The sequence below is a fragment of the Thunnus thynnus genome, chromosome 10 (genome assembly GCF_963924715.1).
Source record: "Thunnus thynnus chromosome 10, fThuThy2.1, whole genome shotgun sequence".
Lineage (NCBI taxonomy): Eukaryota > Metazoa > Chordata > Actinopteri > Scombriformes > Scombridae > Thunnus > Thunnus thynnus.
The window spans coordinates 3141684-3160105 of NC_089526.1; the positions used below are offsets into that span (position 1 = coordinate 3141684).

The window sequence follows — 18422 nt, forward strand, 5'->3', positions numbered from 1 at the left end:
TCAGCTGCTGTAGTTTCTCTAACTTTACCTAAAAAGAAGAGTTTGTAGAGGATGAGATTAGATAAGACAAGGCAGAACTTTACTGCCCTCCACTATAGGGAGAACTACGTTGGGCAACCATTATGTTGATTGCCTGGTAATTGATGGGTTTGATTTGTTACAAAGTATAGGCTTGTTTGCAGGTGCAGATGCATCAACAGTGTCAAGGCATCTCATGACCATATGTCTCTACTATATGTACACCATATATGATGCTTTATTCGTTCACTGTTTCAAGATTCCCCTCACAACACCTCAAAGATCTACAGGATCCCACCTTGGTGGGAAACATAGACTGTATATACTGTAAATATGGACGTCATAACAGCTCCCTAAAAGTGAAGCCAAAACATCTCGATCGCCCCCGGTGGCTGGCACAAGTCCCGCCCCCTTCCATGTTAGCAGATGGGACATGAACTAAATTTTTCCCAAAGATGGTTTCTGTCATTTTAGATAGTTCTTATTACGCTCATATTGCTCACTTTTCTGATAAGTTTGTTTTTAATTAGTTATTTGACGATATTAAAAGGGAGTGTGACGTGATTGATCACAGCTTGAAACTTGAAAGTTTTCCCACATTGTTTACAGCTGTACGGTTTCTCTCCAGTGTGAATTCTCTGATGAATCTTTTTGATGTCCTGAAGACTTTGTCACAGTGCTGACAACAGTGATGTTTGTGTCCCTTTCTTCCTGTTTGTTTCTATGACAAAAGACCAACATACAGAGAAAGAGAAAGATTGAGATGATGTGGTAGAGCGAGTGATCTAAAACCACAAATAAAGTTGCAATATGGGAAATGTGGGATCCAAAGTTATTTAAGCTTGACCCTGAACACAGACTAAGTCAGGATATGTAGACCTCTTCTGACATTTGTATGAACACTTTTATTAGTTTTAGTTTTTATTAGAAAGGCAGGAAGGGGTTTTAATTTGTGTGGTGTCTGTTACAACAAAATATTCTAAATTAATTACAAAATGTCCTAAATAAATACCAATGTTGAAAGTGAAGTTTATTTTTTACTGAAATTACATTCTTGTTATTACAAAGAGAGTACAGTACCAAAAAAAGATACTGTTGGGAACCACATTCCAGGTACTAGTGCTTTAGTCTACTAGTCTTTAATCAGCAGGTCGCAAGCAAGACACAGGAACTTGGCTTGGGTCTTGAGGAGTTATAGCATTTATTCTCTGCCTAAACCTAAACTAGCCTTAACTGTACACACTGTTCATTCTTGCCAGCCTCGCCACACAAACACGCTTTCTCTCTCTCTCAACCGCACACTCACTACTTTCCATCTTAACGGAAGACTAATACTCGCTATTTTGGCCTGGGGACGGTTAAACAAAACACCTTAAGATTTTCATTAAAGACTGAGTTGATTTCCTTAAAATAAAATCGGTTGCACAAAACAGAGTTTGGACCAGTGCCCTAAAATGTTTTGAAGAAGTTCTCAGATCTTTTACTTCAGTAAAAGTAGAAACACCACAGTGCTCACAATACTCTATTACAAGTAAAAGTCCTGCATTTAAAACCCTACCTAAGTAAAAGGACATAAGTATTAGCAGGTAAATTTACTTAAAGATCACCTCCAGACAAGCAGCAACCTCCAGGGCTGCTCCAGGGCTCCAAAATTACATTTACTCTTCTCCTTCATTAAAAATTCCAGAATCTTTAAATATGTAAATATTGTTGATTTCCAAAGTTTTCTTGTTGGACATAAGATGTCTCCTCCTTCACTGTAAAGTCCACTCTCAGTGTTTGTACATTGGAAGCTTCAAGTTTCCACATCACACTTGCATAAGTTGTGTACTGGACCATGATTGGCTCCAAATTAGTTGTGATGTCATGAAACCTTCTCATAAGTCCACCCCTTAAAGTCAGATTTTCAGTGAGCACAGAGAAACTTTTCACTATCAGCAGATTAATGTGAAAACAAACTTTGCACATACATCATTCTGCACAGTAAAGCTCAAACATCCAACTGTAGGCAGCTGGATGCAGCAGCACCAGGCTCTCTCTTATAAGACGTGAGAAAACATATACAGAACAGTTTAAATGAAGTGAAATAACATACGGAGTTAAATTAATGTCATTTGGAAGCTACATACATTATTTATACTTAGCCTAAATGAATTTTGAAAATACCCATGCAAATGGGCCTATGCATGTGCAAAATTAATTAATAATGAGTTTTTTAATATGCTGCTTTGTATGTTGTTTGTCTTTTATTTCCAACTGCAACTATAAGTCAATTAATCAATTAGTTGCCAAAATTAAATTAATCGTATGGTAGTTAAATTAATCGACAACTATTTTGATCAATCATTTTGAATAATTTTTTTAAAATAAAAAAGTCCAAACTCTGCAGTTCCAGCTTCTCAAATGTGAATATTTTCTGTTTTTTTAGTCCCCTGTGACAGTAAACTTAATCATATATGGGTTGTAAACTATTGGTCGGGAAAATAAACAAGACATTTGAGGACATCACCTTCAGCTTTGGGAAACAGTGATTGACATTTTTCACCATTTTCTGACATCTTATAGATCAAAGAACTAATCAATTGAGAAAACAATCAACAGATTAATCAATAATGAAAATAATTGTTAGTTGCATCCTTAGTATTGATTAAGATATACCGAACAATAAAAACTGGTAGGGCTTTTTTTACACCCCACTTTACATTATGGTTTTAACACTTTTACATAAGGACTGATCCTTATTAATAAGGATTTTATTTTGAAAATGTGAAAGGAAGTATTATCAGTTCTCAATTCCGTCAGCCTTACATGAGCACAACACAGACCGAAATGCTAACATATAATACCGCTAAGGTACATGCTTTAATGCGAATAAAGGTGAAGTTAAACTGTAAAGAATTTGGAGTCACCAAAAAAAATATTACGTTGTCGGCAGGATTCGAACCTGCGCGGGGAGACCCCAATGGATTTCTAGTCCATCGCCTTAACCACTCGGCCACGACAACCAGCTATCAATGCTTTTGAAATATACGTACTTAAAGAATAAAATACATCCATCATAGTGAAATAACTCTTTGGCGTTGCCTCCATTGATGCAGTGGCAGAATGGAATTGAACACATTTACACCATGGATGTATAATAAGAGCTCTTATAATACATCTATGAATTACACCGATAGTGGAAGCAGAGATGTCTGGATTAATCACGGTTGAAGTCGCATACTGCCTACTAAATGAACGATTAAGAATGCCATTATCGGCAGAATGTTCACGCATTTTCCTGTATTTATACAATCAATGGTTCACACTGAAGTATGCTCAAGCAAGACAGTCATGTGACTGCATCTCATGTGACCACATCACGTGACTGATGACCGGCCGGTTGGTGACTTTTATTTTCCTAGGATGGCGAAGTCATGACCTGCCCTACTCTGCCTCTATATACAATCAAACTTTGTATATTTGTATAGCACCTTTCATACAGGTCAGTGCTTCACAGATGACTGACAAGCTGATAACAATATTCAATGGATTCAAAACCTATCATAATAATAAAAAAGTGAAATAAAAATTAGATTAAAAAAGGTAAATACATTTGATAAGAGGGAAAATAATAATATTGATCCAATAAAAAAATATATTGCAACATGAATACAATAAAATAAATTAATAAAATAAAGTAAATAATGTCTATAAATCATTCTTAATCAAAAGCCATGCTGAAGAGGTTTGAAGTTTAAAGATATCAACACTTCCAGCTGCTCTCAGATCCTCATAAAAGCAGAGTTGAAGGTCTTTTGTGAATCAGCGTTTGTTGTTTCACTGTTTTGCTGAAGATGCAGAAAAATTCTGACGTCATAATACAGACAAGTTCATCAAGGATGCCCGGAGTTGACCTTTTTTTTTTGCGTTACCTTGATTGGAAATACAACAAATGATAACACAATATCAGTATGTTACAGAGTAGCTGACGAGCTATGTATATTAATAAAATTCAGTTATAAATAAAATATATTGTAAAAACTAAAGACACAACAATATGATACACTGTAGACACATCAGCTCCTATTAGTGACAAAATAATCTGATAATCTTAGATTATACATTTCTGCTTGCCACGTCTCTGTTTACAAGAAGTGTTATTCTTAAAAAGTCCTGCTGAATTCATATAATTACTCATGGGTATTTTATGTGTACAGTTAAATGTTAAGTATGTGGGATGGAAAGTACAAATTTAGCAAAGCATAGCTGGATGTGTTAGTGCCTGAGGAAATGAAACAGATGTAGGCCGAAAGCTTTCGTTTCTCTTTACGGAAGATGCAAAAAAAAAAAAAAAAAAAAAAAAAGCTTGTGCTGCTTTTGCACACCTGTGCTGCAAAGAGAGCACAACAGCAGCACAGGTGTGCAAACCTTGGTCTCATTTTTAACCAAAGGGAGTCCCCATGAAGGCACCATGAGAGACACAATGATGTCAGGAAGGTTCGGTTTTTGTGCTTGAAGCTCATTTCAATGTATGTCAGTCTGATTTAATTATAGGGAAACTCCAACTCCAACATTTTACATATGGAGGTCAGATTTCTAGAAATTAATGCGACTCCTGCTTAAAAGATGCTATCGAGTTGCATTATGGGAAGTGTAGGATCCGGGGGTTTTGGAGTTTGAGCCTGACTAGAGACTAAAAGTCTGGATATCTTGACCTCTGCTGCATCAGTTTTGACCTTTCTTTTTTCTGTGTATGTCATGAGGCCCAAAACTTTATGAAAGTAAAATGCTTAATCATTGGAGTACCACTTTAAAAGTTATTATGTAATTAAAACATTTTAAACTTTGACAGGTCATAAATGCAACAAACCTGGTCTGATTTGGATGAAACTTGATGAAGATGATGCAGCTCAGCTGACTTACAAACAACATGAAAACAAGGATGAGAAGACACACAAATCCATATTGTTTAATCAGTTTTATTAAATGCACAAGTATCACAAGCCATAGTGCAGCCACAGTAGTGATATTTAAGTATAAAGTATTGTCATCATAACAGTGATGTTTTTTGTGCTAAAACACGTGCAAAACGAGCTCAGGATTCCTTTGTTAAGCAAAGATTTTTATTTTTATATCAAACCCCACTTTGATAGTGTTGATTGTTAATTATTGAATAGCATTCTGTGATTATTAATTACATACGATTTCTATGAGCTTTATTCTCTATGTTTATACCATTATGTGATATTAACACTGTATTACAACTATACGATCTTACAACAACACATAATTGCTACTGTAAATCTTTTCTGCATATATGAAATGGACACAACAGAAATGCTCCAAATCAAAGCTGTAATATTTTCTGTTTTTCTATTACTGTGTGGAGATTATTTTTCCTTTTTTCCTTCCTGTTTTCTGTTTTATAAGTTTTATTTTATTTTATTTAGTTATTTTTTGTTTTGTTCAATTTAGTTCTGACTGCAAACGTTATCATTTCTTACACACTGCCAGAGCGTTTCACACAATTTACAGATTAAGGAACTTAATTTTGACAACAACAGCAACACTTTAGACTGAGTTCCCCTATGAAACGTCACTTCTGCTGACATTCCGCCTACATGGCTTTCCTTTCATAACTTTTTTCGTTTGGAGTCATTCTTGAAGAAGAAAAAAAAGTCAAAATTCTCTTCATCCAGCATCTCAAATGGGAATATTTTCTGGTTTCTGTGACAGTAAAGTTAACATCTTTGGGTTGTGGACAAAACAAGACATTTGAGGACGTCATCTTGATCGTCATTTTTCAACATTTACTGACAACTGATCGATTAGTTCAGAAAATAATCCAAAGATTAACGGATAATGAAAATACACATTAGTTGCATCCCTAAACCGAACATCAGGAACCCAGAAGCCTACATGTATTATACTTAAAACAAACTTTAAGGGAACACTTTTTCAAAAATAGAAACTAGTGCTCAGACCTTCGACCTACTTAAAGATAATTATCTCAGACCAATGATAATATATATATATATATATATATATATATATATATATATATATATATATATATATATATATATATATATATATATATATATATATATATATATATGATACATCAGCAGCTTTTCATCAAACTTCTTCAACTTACTCTTCTCATTTCAAAACTGACTGACAAGATCCATTTCCTCACAACTTTATTGGCTCAAACACTAAAACAAGACCGGCAAACCATCTGTGATCATAACGTCAACAGACCAACAACATCATACATATAACACACATCACTACATCCACAGACTCATAATTACGTTTTCATTCATTCCTTTGGGCTCAATACCTCGCCTCTGTCCACTGACTGTATATGAATATTTTAGGTTGTTCTTATCACGCTGTTAGTCCAAGCGCTCATTTTTCTGTTAAGTTTGCTTTTAATTAGTCATTTGACAATATAAAAAGGGGGTGTGACGTCATGATTAACAGCATGATTGACGTTACACAAGCTGGCAGCTCCCAGAAAGGAGAAATTTTGACTTCACTTTTACATAGCGGTAGGAAGTGGAGACGCATTGTCCGTATTTATATACAACGAATAGCTCATGGCCTAAAAAACATGTGACGTACCATATATTCCAGTGCATGACCTCAATGCTTTCAAAAGAGAAGTGCTACATTGTAAATAAAAAAAAACACAGTCGAGACTGATTCTCAGGTTTTCCCCAGTGGGTTAAAGTAAAGAGCACAGAGGCGTCTTATCTCGTTTTTCTTTTTTCACTTCCTGTTTTGAAAGGGCACAAGTTAAAGTTACTACAGCTACATGTGCCCTAATTCTGAATTTCCCTGCACCAGCATTTGATGTAGGTCTGAGATTTTCAAGGATAGAAAAATCAGTGTCAATCTGTTCAGACGATGTTCAGACTCACGGTACCGTAAATTTGTAATCGGATCTCTACCGTAGGTTCTTCTATAAATGAGGTCTGATTTTCCGCAGTTCAACAACAACACAATCAGATACAGATCGACAGTCTGAATATAGTCTTTCTTATAAAATACTATGCAAGTCTAAAATAGAACTTCCTCTCGCCAAGAATAAACAAAAGAAAATGAGAACTTAAAAATCACATTTGTGTTCAAAATGAAATACAAAAAAAAAGACCTGTTTGAAAAAAAAAAACAGCTGGCCTCTGTTGTGGATCATAAAGCAGAGGGGTTTTCCTGACGCCACTTTATCTGTCACATCTGGATACACTAACCTTCACCCGTGTCCGTTTCCGATCATAGTAACTGACAAATACGATAAGCAGTCAGGACACGGATGATTTTTAATTTCCTTGTTAATTTCCTGATGGCGTTTTTAACTCTACAATGCAGTTCGACATTCAGCATTTTTATTTTTAACTTTGGGATCTTGACAAGAACGTAGAATAAAGTGACGTGAGCAATCAGGCAAAGTGGGCGTCTCACTAAAGCACAATAACTGTAATGAAAGTTGAATTAATTAGCGATAAAACACTTCAGTACATTCAGAGGTGTCACTAATGTTCACACATTTTATAATGCTCTGTAACTGACATGATGTTTCCGGTTTTTATGAGTCTGCAGCGTAAATTAACTAAATTCTTGACCCTGGAAAAAGTAGGAGTAGTGCACTTTTTTTTTTTTTTTTAGCTTTTTCAAATATCAGATTTCCATTTTCAGATTTTGCTCAGTTGTTAGTTCCAGTTGAAAGCTCAGGAGAAACTTAGTTAAGATCATTTTGTCCAATTTCAGACTCTACTGCACTACATTTTCAAATTAGCCATTGTCCCAACTGAAGAAAGGATTATATTTGGCAGGCAGGATTGTGTTTGACAGCACAACCTGTTTTGTTTTCTCCCCTCTCCTCACTCTTTGTCTGAGCTTCTGTGGTGTTTCAATTAGTTTTGTGTTCAATTGTTGAGAAAATTAATTTTTTAAAGAAAGTTGTCAAGTGAGATGCTATCAGGTGTCTTTGGCTACAAAAAAACCAAGTCTTTTATTTGAGTGCAATCAACATTTTAAGCTTTAAAAAAAGCTGCAATAAGAGCTACAAATGTTACACAGTATTTTGTTATTTTGTTTCCACATTTGTATTAAAGATGACTTTTAGTCACAAAGTCATATATTCCTCCAAATAAAATTGACTTGCTTGATAAAATGATCACAAAGCAAATCTCTGATAAAAACTGTTCATATTACGAAGGGAGGGGGACGAACAGCAGGCTATTGGGGGCCCAGCGTCTCGTCTCTGCCCCCCGGGGCCCCTCGCAGGTTAGTCCGTCCATGACGCCGGCCCCAACGCCGGCCCCTCCATGATGACTCTGAGTCGGCGTCCAGCTCGTCAGTACTGCCTGACTGTCTTGGGCGGAGGATCCCTCTCTGTGTCCACATTTGCTTTAACGATTAAAGAGTTCAGGAGTTGCTTCTTGTCCTTTTTGTTTTTGAGGATTTAAGGTCCGTTGTTGTGTTTAAGGGTCGTACAGTCACTCTTCATATCCGCATAAAAGCTCATAAAAATATTATTCTTTGTTGCTGTGGTAAGAACACTACAGGTGATGATGTAAACAAGTTTGAAGGTGACGGTCTTCTTGCTCCAAAGCTATACATCCATGTTTTCCTTTCACTATAAATGATTAATAGAAGTGACACCAACTAAGGACAAGTAAAAGATACTATAATGTCAAATCAATGTGGATCAGATGGTCTTCCTGCCTGTGCTTCCACAGGAACTCCTCCTCTTGCTGTGTTTTCGTTCCAGAACTAACTTTAAACACATATGTGCTTCATTGTAGGTTTTTTAGACACATTTGGACCTAAAGTATAAATCAACTTTAAGTCCTTTTTTTGAAGTGGCTTAAGCGGTGCGTCCAATAAAGTTTCTTTTAGTATTGTCTTGCTTCTGTCTTTGAGAATATTCTTAAGACTGCCCTGTGGTGGAGACACAAGAAAATGCTTTTAGATTTAGATGAATACAGATGAAATATGCAATAATTATAGTTTTGTGTTGTGGCTATAGATTAAAGTACAACAAACTGATCATTAAATGAATCCATGTTAGCTGAGTTGTTAAAGAAGCTGTGTTACATTAAACTGTGTGAATGTTGTAATGGAAGAAAATGAATAAAGCATTTATTTGTGTGTGTGTAAGCATATTCAACTACTTACATAGCTTATTAGGAAAGTCACGAGTGCAAACATCAGCACTGCAGTGGCTAAAATGACCAAATAAGTATCGGTCATCAGTTCTTCTGTGGAGTTGTCAGCACAATCTGAAAATGAAAATTATAAGGTTATTCGAGTTTGAACCTGAATGAAATGCATCAAACCCTGAGTGACTCAGGTCATGATACCAACGATGCTCACGTTTCATTTAGGACTTTCTGCTTGAATTCACCAGAGGGAACATCCAGAGTGGTGTAATTTTAGTAAACAAGGTTTTAGTTTCATAGGTTGAGGCACATTTAGACTCGTAAAAAGCTTCCGAAACACAAGACGAAATAGAGCCCAGCAGCTGTAAAACAAACCGAATCAGTGAACCACAGTAGATGATGAGTAGTGCTGTATTTGGAGCTCTTTCCTGCCTCTTGAGCCTCATAAACAACTCATTAAACTAGGCGTTGTACATCTAAAATAAACATAAATGATTTCTCACTCCACACATTCATCCGGTGACTGGTTTTTTGGTTAAATAGATGTGGTTGAATTTCAGCTTTTCCCAGGGATTAAAGCAGGAAAAAGATTTGTGAGCCTGAAAAGTTGAATTAAGTATTATATGAATTTAAAACTGCTCTGTGCCTGAAATCAGACATGGTTTTTACAGTTAGAAAAGGATGATTTTTCAGCAAAGCAGGGCAGTAATGGCCAGAAATCACCTGCTAGATAATTTGGATCAAAGGTCGAAACCTATTGATGGGCTGACTTGGCAAACTAAACATTACTTGCTGTGGGTTCGATGGATGGATGCTGTCAAAATGAATCAATGGTAGCTTTGATAACAAATTAAACAAATAAATGTAATTTGGCCTGTTATGTTACAAGCTGTGGACTCAGTGTCACCTGGACTCTAGTTTCTTTCTTTTCTGCCTTTTTATGATGGTTTTGGTGAAAAGTGACAATGACAACAGCGTACTTTTTAGTACTGATGGCTGTTTTTTTAATGCATTTTTTGTATTTCTGCAATTGACTGCTTGCTGCAAGCCAAACTGCTCCACAGGAACATTATAGCTTTACTCTAACAGTAGACTAATTGTGTCTAAAAATCAAGCATGAATCTGCTAAATCGTGGAGGCGTCTTAAGTTTCTCTAATGACCAATAGTTGATGTGTCCACCACAGAAAGTGGGAAAAACTTTCAAACATGTCTCTCTAGCACCACCTTCAGGTCAAAGCTTCTTCGCTGTACTCAGGATGGCGAACATGGTGACATTATACCTGCTAAACATCTTGTCAAGTCTTGCTTTCCTACAAGAGTCTAAATACTTAATTCGGCTTCCCTTAAAGTGTTTTTTTGATGGTTACTTTACAAAAAGCGACGCTCCGTTAAGAAGTTAGTAATGTTTAAAGAGCAGGTGTGCTTGCATGACTAACAGGTGATTCAACCTCTTGCACACATGCTCCAACCCTTAAGCCAAAGATCCAAGTGCTTCTACAGTCGATGTTCAGAATATGATAGCTCACTTGAGTCTGGAAGTTCCCTTCTTTAAATTTAAAAGTCTGCGATGCCTCAGGGGGTCTTTTTATTCGTTTCCCCTCAGAGAACTAGGAAAGTTTGGAAAATCTGCTTGTGGAATCCGAGCAACAAATGATCAAACACATGAGACATCCAAGGACTTTACCGTACCTGCCAGAATGAGGAGAATCTGCCCCTCCTGGTTCTGTTCTCCCACAGGTGCTTCCAGGCGACACATGTACACGCCGCTGTCACTGCAAGTCACGTTGGGCAGGAGGATATTGCGGGTCTCGTCCAGCAGCTCCACCTCCCTGTCCAAGCCTAAGTACCATCTGGTGGTGCCGTTGGGAAGATCTTTGGTCAAGAGTCCGCTGAGACGAGGTGATGGAGGCTCTCCGACCTGTACAGATCAGACCCACCGGCTTCTCATCAATAACATGATCCTTACAACACGACTGAGTACTACTTCCGATACTACTACTACTACTACTACTACTACTACTACTACTACACCACCATTACCATAATTACCACTGCTACCTACATTTTTCGATTCTGACAGTTGTGAAATCTCACAACTAGATTTCTATTGATATTTGTAGTTTTTTCTTAAAAAGAACTGGAAAACACTGAAGAGATGCAATATTTTAACAGGGATTAACTAATGAAACATTGATCACAGCAACAGAACTGTCATATGCTCATTTTATCGTTCTACTTTCTGTGAGCAGCCTTGAAACAGTTCCTGTGAGGCACAAAACACAGGTGCACCTTGTATTTGTTACTATACACCTGTGTTTTCTCAGCAGAATGGCTGCTTACATCTATTAACAAATATTAACTTTTTATACTGTGCCAATACATTGTTTTTTTATGTCAAAACTGAATTTTCATGATATAAATAGACTTGCTGAGGGACCATTGTAATGGAAAATGACTTTTAAAAGAATCCTGTATCTAAACATGTTGTGCTGTTAGATATATAATGCTTAATATAACACTTCCAATGCTTAAATATTATGTTTAACACATCAAATGTAGAAATGAATGTTTAAAGATATATATAATGCTGTTATGAAAGTATTTCTAAAGCTCTGACGTACTGGAGGCATGGCATTTTTCAAACGTCAACCAACTGGGCCATACTTGCATCTGATTGGTTACCATATAACCAATCAGAAGACAGTTATATAAGTGATACATTCACATATTACATTTGATCTCGTTTTAGGCAAACTGAGAGCAACGACAGCCTTTAATATTAAGTCTCCAGTAAATCAGACAGTTTCCCTTCCATGTATTCTGATGAAGTATTTTAGTCTTCTGATAATAACCAATGACATTATGACAATATGAGCTGCAGTCTTCATGAAAACACCTTGAAATAAGTTAATTTTTACCTTGTACCACCTCACTGCTCTGTACTGGACTCCAGGCTTGTATCTAGCAGTGCACTGCAGAGGAGCGTCTGAACCTGAATAGGAGACAACCTCCATCATGTCCTTGCTGACAGACATCCCCACAGCAAGGCACACACCTGAGGAACACAATAACACAGAGATTAGGTGTAAACCCTCAGGACAAGATGTTTCAGCTTAGATTCTGTTTCATTTGATCAAGGTTAGTTTCACTTTGTATCATGATAATAACAGAAATCACATAAAAATGCAGTCAGCTTTTGTTAGTTTTCACAAATATCATGTATGCCTGACAATACCTATATCAAAAAGTAAATTAAAAAGTACTTACAGTGTGACAACAGCAGAGCACAGTTCAGTAAATGTGGAGTCATGATGATATAAACGGCTGCAGGAGTTCACCAAGAACGTTGATAAAGCTGTGAGAGAGACACAGACAGAGTCTTCCGACAGAAAGACAGTTTGCTCTTATATACTCACACCCAGTCACAAGGAAATTAGTTTCACTACTGTCGAAACGGAATAAAGATCATTGTCACTCTCCAGTCCCGCCTCTCACTCATACGGAAGAAGGCGGAGGGGGGAACTCCTGCTGCAAACCTAACAGAACAATAATAACAACTCAGCATAAGATGAAAATATACCTTTCTCCGCTTATCATTTTAGGTGAGTATGGTTTAGGATTTAATGACAAAGCTGAGATTGTTTTTTTTTGTGTGTTTAGTAAACGTTATGATGATGTAAAACGGCTTTAATCCAACGCACGTGGTTTGACGCACTATCGAACCAAACCGCATGAAAGAAATCATGATCACACACACAAACATCAAACATCACGTAGCCTATTTAACACTTAGCACACTTTAGCACTTTATTAATAACTTGCATGTAAAATGTCGTATGCCGGTTGCACCCAAAATTGTCGTAAATTTAGAAAATATGTCCACGAGTTCCTGTACTCGGTAAACTGACAGATATTGAAAAGACGGATTATCGTGTTTATAGTGTGAATACCTGCCTAGAAATATTAGTTATGTCTTGTGCATGTTTATGGTTTGTGATCGCTGTTAACCTTTCGTTTGGTTAATATTAGCCTACAGAATCGCTTTATCATAAAAATGTTATGCAAAGCTAATGTTAACGATTTAACTATGTGATAAGATATTATGTTAATAAAGTGTAAAGTGAGAGCAGGCTGCCTCTGGGATTTCCCCGTGCTTTCCCTGGACAGTTTTACAGAAACAAGAAGCCGGTTTATTATCGTTTTAGGAAGTCCCCGCCATCACGTCACTGTCAGTGACGTGTTATGTATTCATCAATCATGAACCTGTCTGGATAAAAATAAGTCAAAAGAAAACCAACAAAACCCAAACAAACCATGTCTTGTATGTGCTAAATATATATATATCTCTTTCTATATATAGATATGTCCTGTCACTGAACACAGGTTAGACTGAAGTCCTGGTTATTGGTCCTGATCATATTTCTAACAGTGTCGCCCCTCCCGCCCACCCACCCACCCACCTTAGACCACTAACAACTAACATGAAACACTAGAAACGTGGGAGTTGTTTTTGATCGGTACCTCAACTTCAATCAGCACACTTACAGTCTTGTTCAGTCCTGCTATTTACAAATCAGACATACTACCAGCGTCAAATATCGCCAGTGCTCCCCAAAAAACATCCACACCCTCATTTCCTCCCAGCCAGACTACTGCAGTTCATCATCCACTTGTCTAAACGATGCAGCAATTGTCCATTTACAGATGATGCAGAAAGGTACGCATCACTCAAGTCCTGGCTGAACTACACTGGCTCCCCATCTGTCACAGAATTCAATTTAAGATTCTGTTGATTACTTTTAAATCCCTACATTGTCCGGCTCTGCTTTACATTTCAGAACTGTTAACGCCTTTATTCTGTTTATTCTGCACCGACACCCCTCAGTATCAGATCAGCGCCTCCATTTAACAAACTTTGAAAAACCCACCTGTACAGACTGATGCTTGTATATTTTTATAATGTTTATTCAAAGGTTTTTATGTTGTTCTTTTCATGTTTTGTTTTACATCTATCAGATGTTTGACCACTTATTGAAATCCCTGTTTTTATTGCATTTTCTGTGTGTGATATTGTTTTAATATTTTTGTTTTATCTCTTCATGTTTGCTATCTTTGCACCTTTATATTATGGTATTGTAATTTGTGAAGCACTGTGTAACTGTGGTTTTGAAAGGAGCTATAGAAATAAAGTTCATTATTATTATTATTATTATTATTATTATTGTATGAGAAAAGCTAAGTTCTGGGGATTTAAATATAATGAAAAAAATGGGAGAAGCTGGTTTTACATTCACAAGCCTAACGTACTTCTTCGTTGTATTTATCAGCTGCTGTGTGGTGCCTCAGTGACACCTCAGAAGTGATGGAGACCAACTCTTCTTACTTCTGCTGTGGAACCCCAAGAATCAAGTTCGACTCACGCTGTGAGACAACCTGGAGCATCAACGACAAGGTAAAAATAACCCTGCGTGCAGTAGTCAACAAAAAGCTGTGTTCCAAAAATTAGTAACATCAGTTCTCGACAACAGACAGGAAGCCAGTGTAAAGATCTGAGTACTGGAGTGATATGATCCACTTTCTTGGTCTTAGTGAGGACTCGAGCACCAGCTTTCTGAATCAGCTGCAGAACACGGCAGCGCGTCTAGTCTTCAATCAGCCCAAAACAGCACATGTCACCCCACTGTTCATATCCCTCCATTGGCTCCCAGTTGCTGCCCGCATCAAATTCAAAACCCTGACACTTGCTTACAAAACAGCAACTAAAGCAGCTCCTGCCTACCTGAACTCCCTCATTCAGGTCTATACTCCCTCCCGCCCACTACGCTCTACCAACGAAAGGCGTCTGGTACCACAACAGGGTCCAGCAAGTCACCAGCAAGACTCTTCTCCTCTGTAGTTCCCCGGTGGTGGAACGAGTTACCAAACTCTGTTCGATCTGCAGAGTCCCTCTCAATCTTTAAGAAAAGACTAAAGACCAAGCTCTTTCACAAACACCTCTGCACTTGATGAACTGTAGGGAGAAAAAAACCCCAAAAAACAAAAAAAAAAACCACCAACAAAAAAAAACATGCTTCTATGCACTCTGTGGACTCTAATCATTGCCTTGTTGCACTGCCTGTTGGCATCTACGTCCTATTGGGCCCAAACTTAAGCTTTATGGCACTTACCGGTGTTGTTGTCTCCTGACTAGATCCCTGCTTGTGTTGTATTAGTCTCATATGTACGTCACTTTGGATAAAAGCGTCTGCTAAATGTAATGTAATGTAATGTAATCTTTTAAAGGACCAGTGTGTAGGATCTAGTGGTATCTAGCAGTGAGGTTTTCACTGTATTGTGTTTTCATCAAACAAAAAGGTGCTATCATTACAAAAATACTACATACTTGTTGTTTTCTATGATAGCCCTGAAATTCTATATCCGCCAAAAGGGTGACTCCATTCAAAGTGTTTACAGACCAGTCAGCGTCATCCTCACTGCTGGTGGTGCAGGCCAGCTGAATTGGAGCTGACTTGGTCCATTCATGTCACTTGTGTTAAACCGGCTGTGATTTGGATGAGTTTAAACAAAATGAATCCATCACAGTCTTTGCCTCCTCTTCTCCTAAATGAATGTGTTGCCTCACAGGTGTGAAAATCTGTGAAATTTTGTTTCGCTTCACAGTCTGAGTCGGCACCCTGAGTAACTTAAACGCCTCATTTACTGTTCATGAAGTGACTTTTGTTTGTTTCTTTTTTGCAGCCATTCGCCGCGTCCAATGGAAAGTACGTTTCTCCATGCAAAGAGATTGAAGGAGGACAGATGATGCTGGACTCCTGCGTTGACGTTAATGCCACCATCGTGTGCAAAGATGTATGTCACCAACATTTTGATATTTAAGCTAACTTTGTATGTGTACCTTAACACTGCCAGTATTTCCAATTTTCCAACTTTTTTTTTTTTAGATTTTTAGATTTAAAATAGGTCAGAGAAAGATGTGAGAAGTTTTCTACCTGTAAGACTAGTAGAGCTAGATAAGTAGGGATGATGCCTTGGAACAGTATTATGATGATACTGGTTTGTATTGGTTAAACATTCACAAACAGAAAAGTAAAATAATCTAATCCAGGCACTTTTACTGTGATTCTCAAAGTGTGATTTCATCGTATTTGGCCAAATGAATCCATCTGACACGCTTAAATAAAAGCAATAAAAGCATAATTTGTCTTTTGTTCAGCTCTAATCTTCACTCGTCTATTTACAGGGGACGGGTGTGATTCAGGAGAAAAGGATCCACTACCGCAGTCAACCATGTCCTGCTTCTACACTAAACCATGCTGGAAGTCAGGGTGAGTTTTACATACGTATACCAACAGGTTGACTTCTAAAAGTGTGTTTAAATTAAATTTTAGATTTGAAACATGGACTCAGGAAGCAGTGGCGGATAGTAACTAAGTACATTAAACGGTACATTTTAAAAAAAAACATGTTGACATTACTTTTGACTCCAAAAAGTAATGACTAATTGTGATATCAGTTGTCTGAGTCATGTTTTCAGACTCAGCTGTTAACTGTACTGTGTTTGAAAACATAAAAAGAGCTGGGAGGAAATGTAAGCGCCACAACAAGATCAGGGAATTTACCTTTTTAAAGCTTCACTCGATGACTTTTTCTTAGTAAAATGTTTTGTTATGAGATTAGCTGAGGCTAAATTTAGTGTCATGGGTAATATATACAGGAAAGTCTGACCTGTTTTCTTCTCCGTCCACTGCAGGGTTTGATGGTTTGCTGCTGCTGGCGGCGGTGATCTGTGGACTCTTTGAGCTGTATTGAGAGAGGGAGGATCTGTTAAGTCAGATGAAATATCACCAGAAGTTTAAAGCTCGAAGACCGTTTGCTGCTAATCATGGCGCTGTGCTCTTGCTTCCTGTCTTCCGCACTTTATTAGTAAGTCGCTGTTTTTATGACACATAGCTGGCAGCAGAAGTAATATATATTCATACGTTAGGAATTCACTGACTCGCCATGCAGTGTCTTGCAGACAGTGTTAGGAAATATAATAATATAAAATATGTTTAATTATATTTTTATATTTATAGTGTGAATATCTATTTACAAGAGAATGTTATGACTAATAACTTTTATAACCTGCAATTACTGACGTCATGCACATAAGTTTTTGTCTCTTCAACACGTGCTTTCATTTAATTTCACGTATTTATTTTTTTTGCCTCATTAGTTCCCTTGATATTATTTCACTTGTGCATCTTTCAGGGCTAAACACACTAAATGTTTGAGTTTATACTGCAGCATGCTTAAACACTTTGTTCCAAGTATTGTAACTTCAAACTTCAACTTAAAACAAAAGTTGTTAAAGTTGCAGCAACCTATATGCCCAGGTATAAAAGGTATCAGGGAAGAAGAAAAAGGATTTTTTTGTGTCAGGTAGCAATTAGAAAAAGGGATTTTTAAACTTTAAATGTTTACATAGATATAGTCAGATACTTTGCCAATTTTATATTTATAAGCCACCGATGTTAGGTGTCCAAATATTACGGTTATCTACCTGACAAACCAAAATCTGAAGCCAAAATTAATCAGATGATTGATTAATTACAGTCAATAAAAGCTCACAAAATTGTCCACATATATTCTGTATTCTGTTGACTGACAATCAGTTTACAGCCCCAACATGGCTGCCGTGAAGAACATTCAAGTGCTGGAGGTGCTGTTTCTCAGATTCAGTCTCAACTGTCTCTCTTATGAGCAAAATTAATGAAGGAAGTGAAAAAAAAATGGAAGTTTTTCTCACGTAAGCACACTGGACAGTCCACTAATTAGTATTTGTACAGGTACACTGTCAGCCAACATATGGCTGATAAATAATAATAAACCTGTATAGCACTGAACATTATTTTTGCACTGTAAAATGTCCCAATCAGTACATATCTTGGTCACAATTCCTTAAAAATCAAACTGAATGAATGTTAAAAATGTGTGTGTTTAAATACTTGAAGGAGGTCCAAGAGTGTTGGAGCAGGAAAGTGCATCAGATCATGAGATGATGTGGGAGAGCAAATAAATACCAATTCAGTGACAGTAGTCGAGACCAACTAGTATAAGATTATAATTGCTTCTATTGCTTCTTCTTCTTGTCTGTCGCAGCTGGACATTCTGCTGTCAGGCAAACTACAGAGAAGATATCTATTTTAAAACCAGTTTTTACCCAACTGACATTATCTGAGCTGCAAAGGGATGTTTAAGCTCATTCC

General features: G+C 37.1%; 1 protein-coding gene and 1 non-coding gene across 2 annotated transcripts; both read right to left on the reverse strand.

Annotated features, from left to right (window-relative positions):
• Positions 1-2941: 2941 nt before the first annotated feature.
• Positions 2942-3023, reverse strand: trnas-aga (transfer RNA serine (anticodon AGA)). Its single transcript has one exon. It is a non-coding gene; the product is annotated as a tRNA-Ser (tRNA).
• A 3908-nt stretch (positions 3024-6931) lies between these two features.
• Positions 6932-17017, reverse strand: cd83 (CD83 molecule). Its single transcript, XM_067600420.1, has 6 exons — positions 16900-17017; positions 12442-12553; positions 12093-12229; positions 10864-11092; positions 9190-9293; positions 6932-8952 (listed from the first exon to the last, which is right to left on the reverse strand). Exons 2-6 carry the CDS (start codon positions 12482-12484, stop codon positions 8791-8793), a joined length of 675 nt encoding a protein of 224 aa, XP_067456521.1. The 5' UTR covers positions 12485-12553; positions 16900-17017; the 3' UTR covers positions 6932-8790.
• Between the last annotated feature and the right edge of the window lie 1405 nt (positions 17018-18422).

Bases quoted from the DNA above. Each gene is read 5' to 3' on its own strand.
- cd83 (XM_067600420.1), bottom strand. From the start codon at position 12,484: ATGACTCCACATTTACTGAACTGTGCTCTGCTGTTGTCACACT. The intron at 12,230-12,441 runs GTAAGTACTTTT...TGTGTTCCTCAG, and splicing joins TGCTCTGCTGTTGTCACACT to GTGTGTGCCTTGCTGTGGGG. The intron at 11,093-12,092 runs GTAAAAATTAAC...TGATCTGTACAG, and splicing joins GAGCAGTGAGGTGGTACAAG to GTCGGAGAGCCTCCATCACC.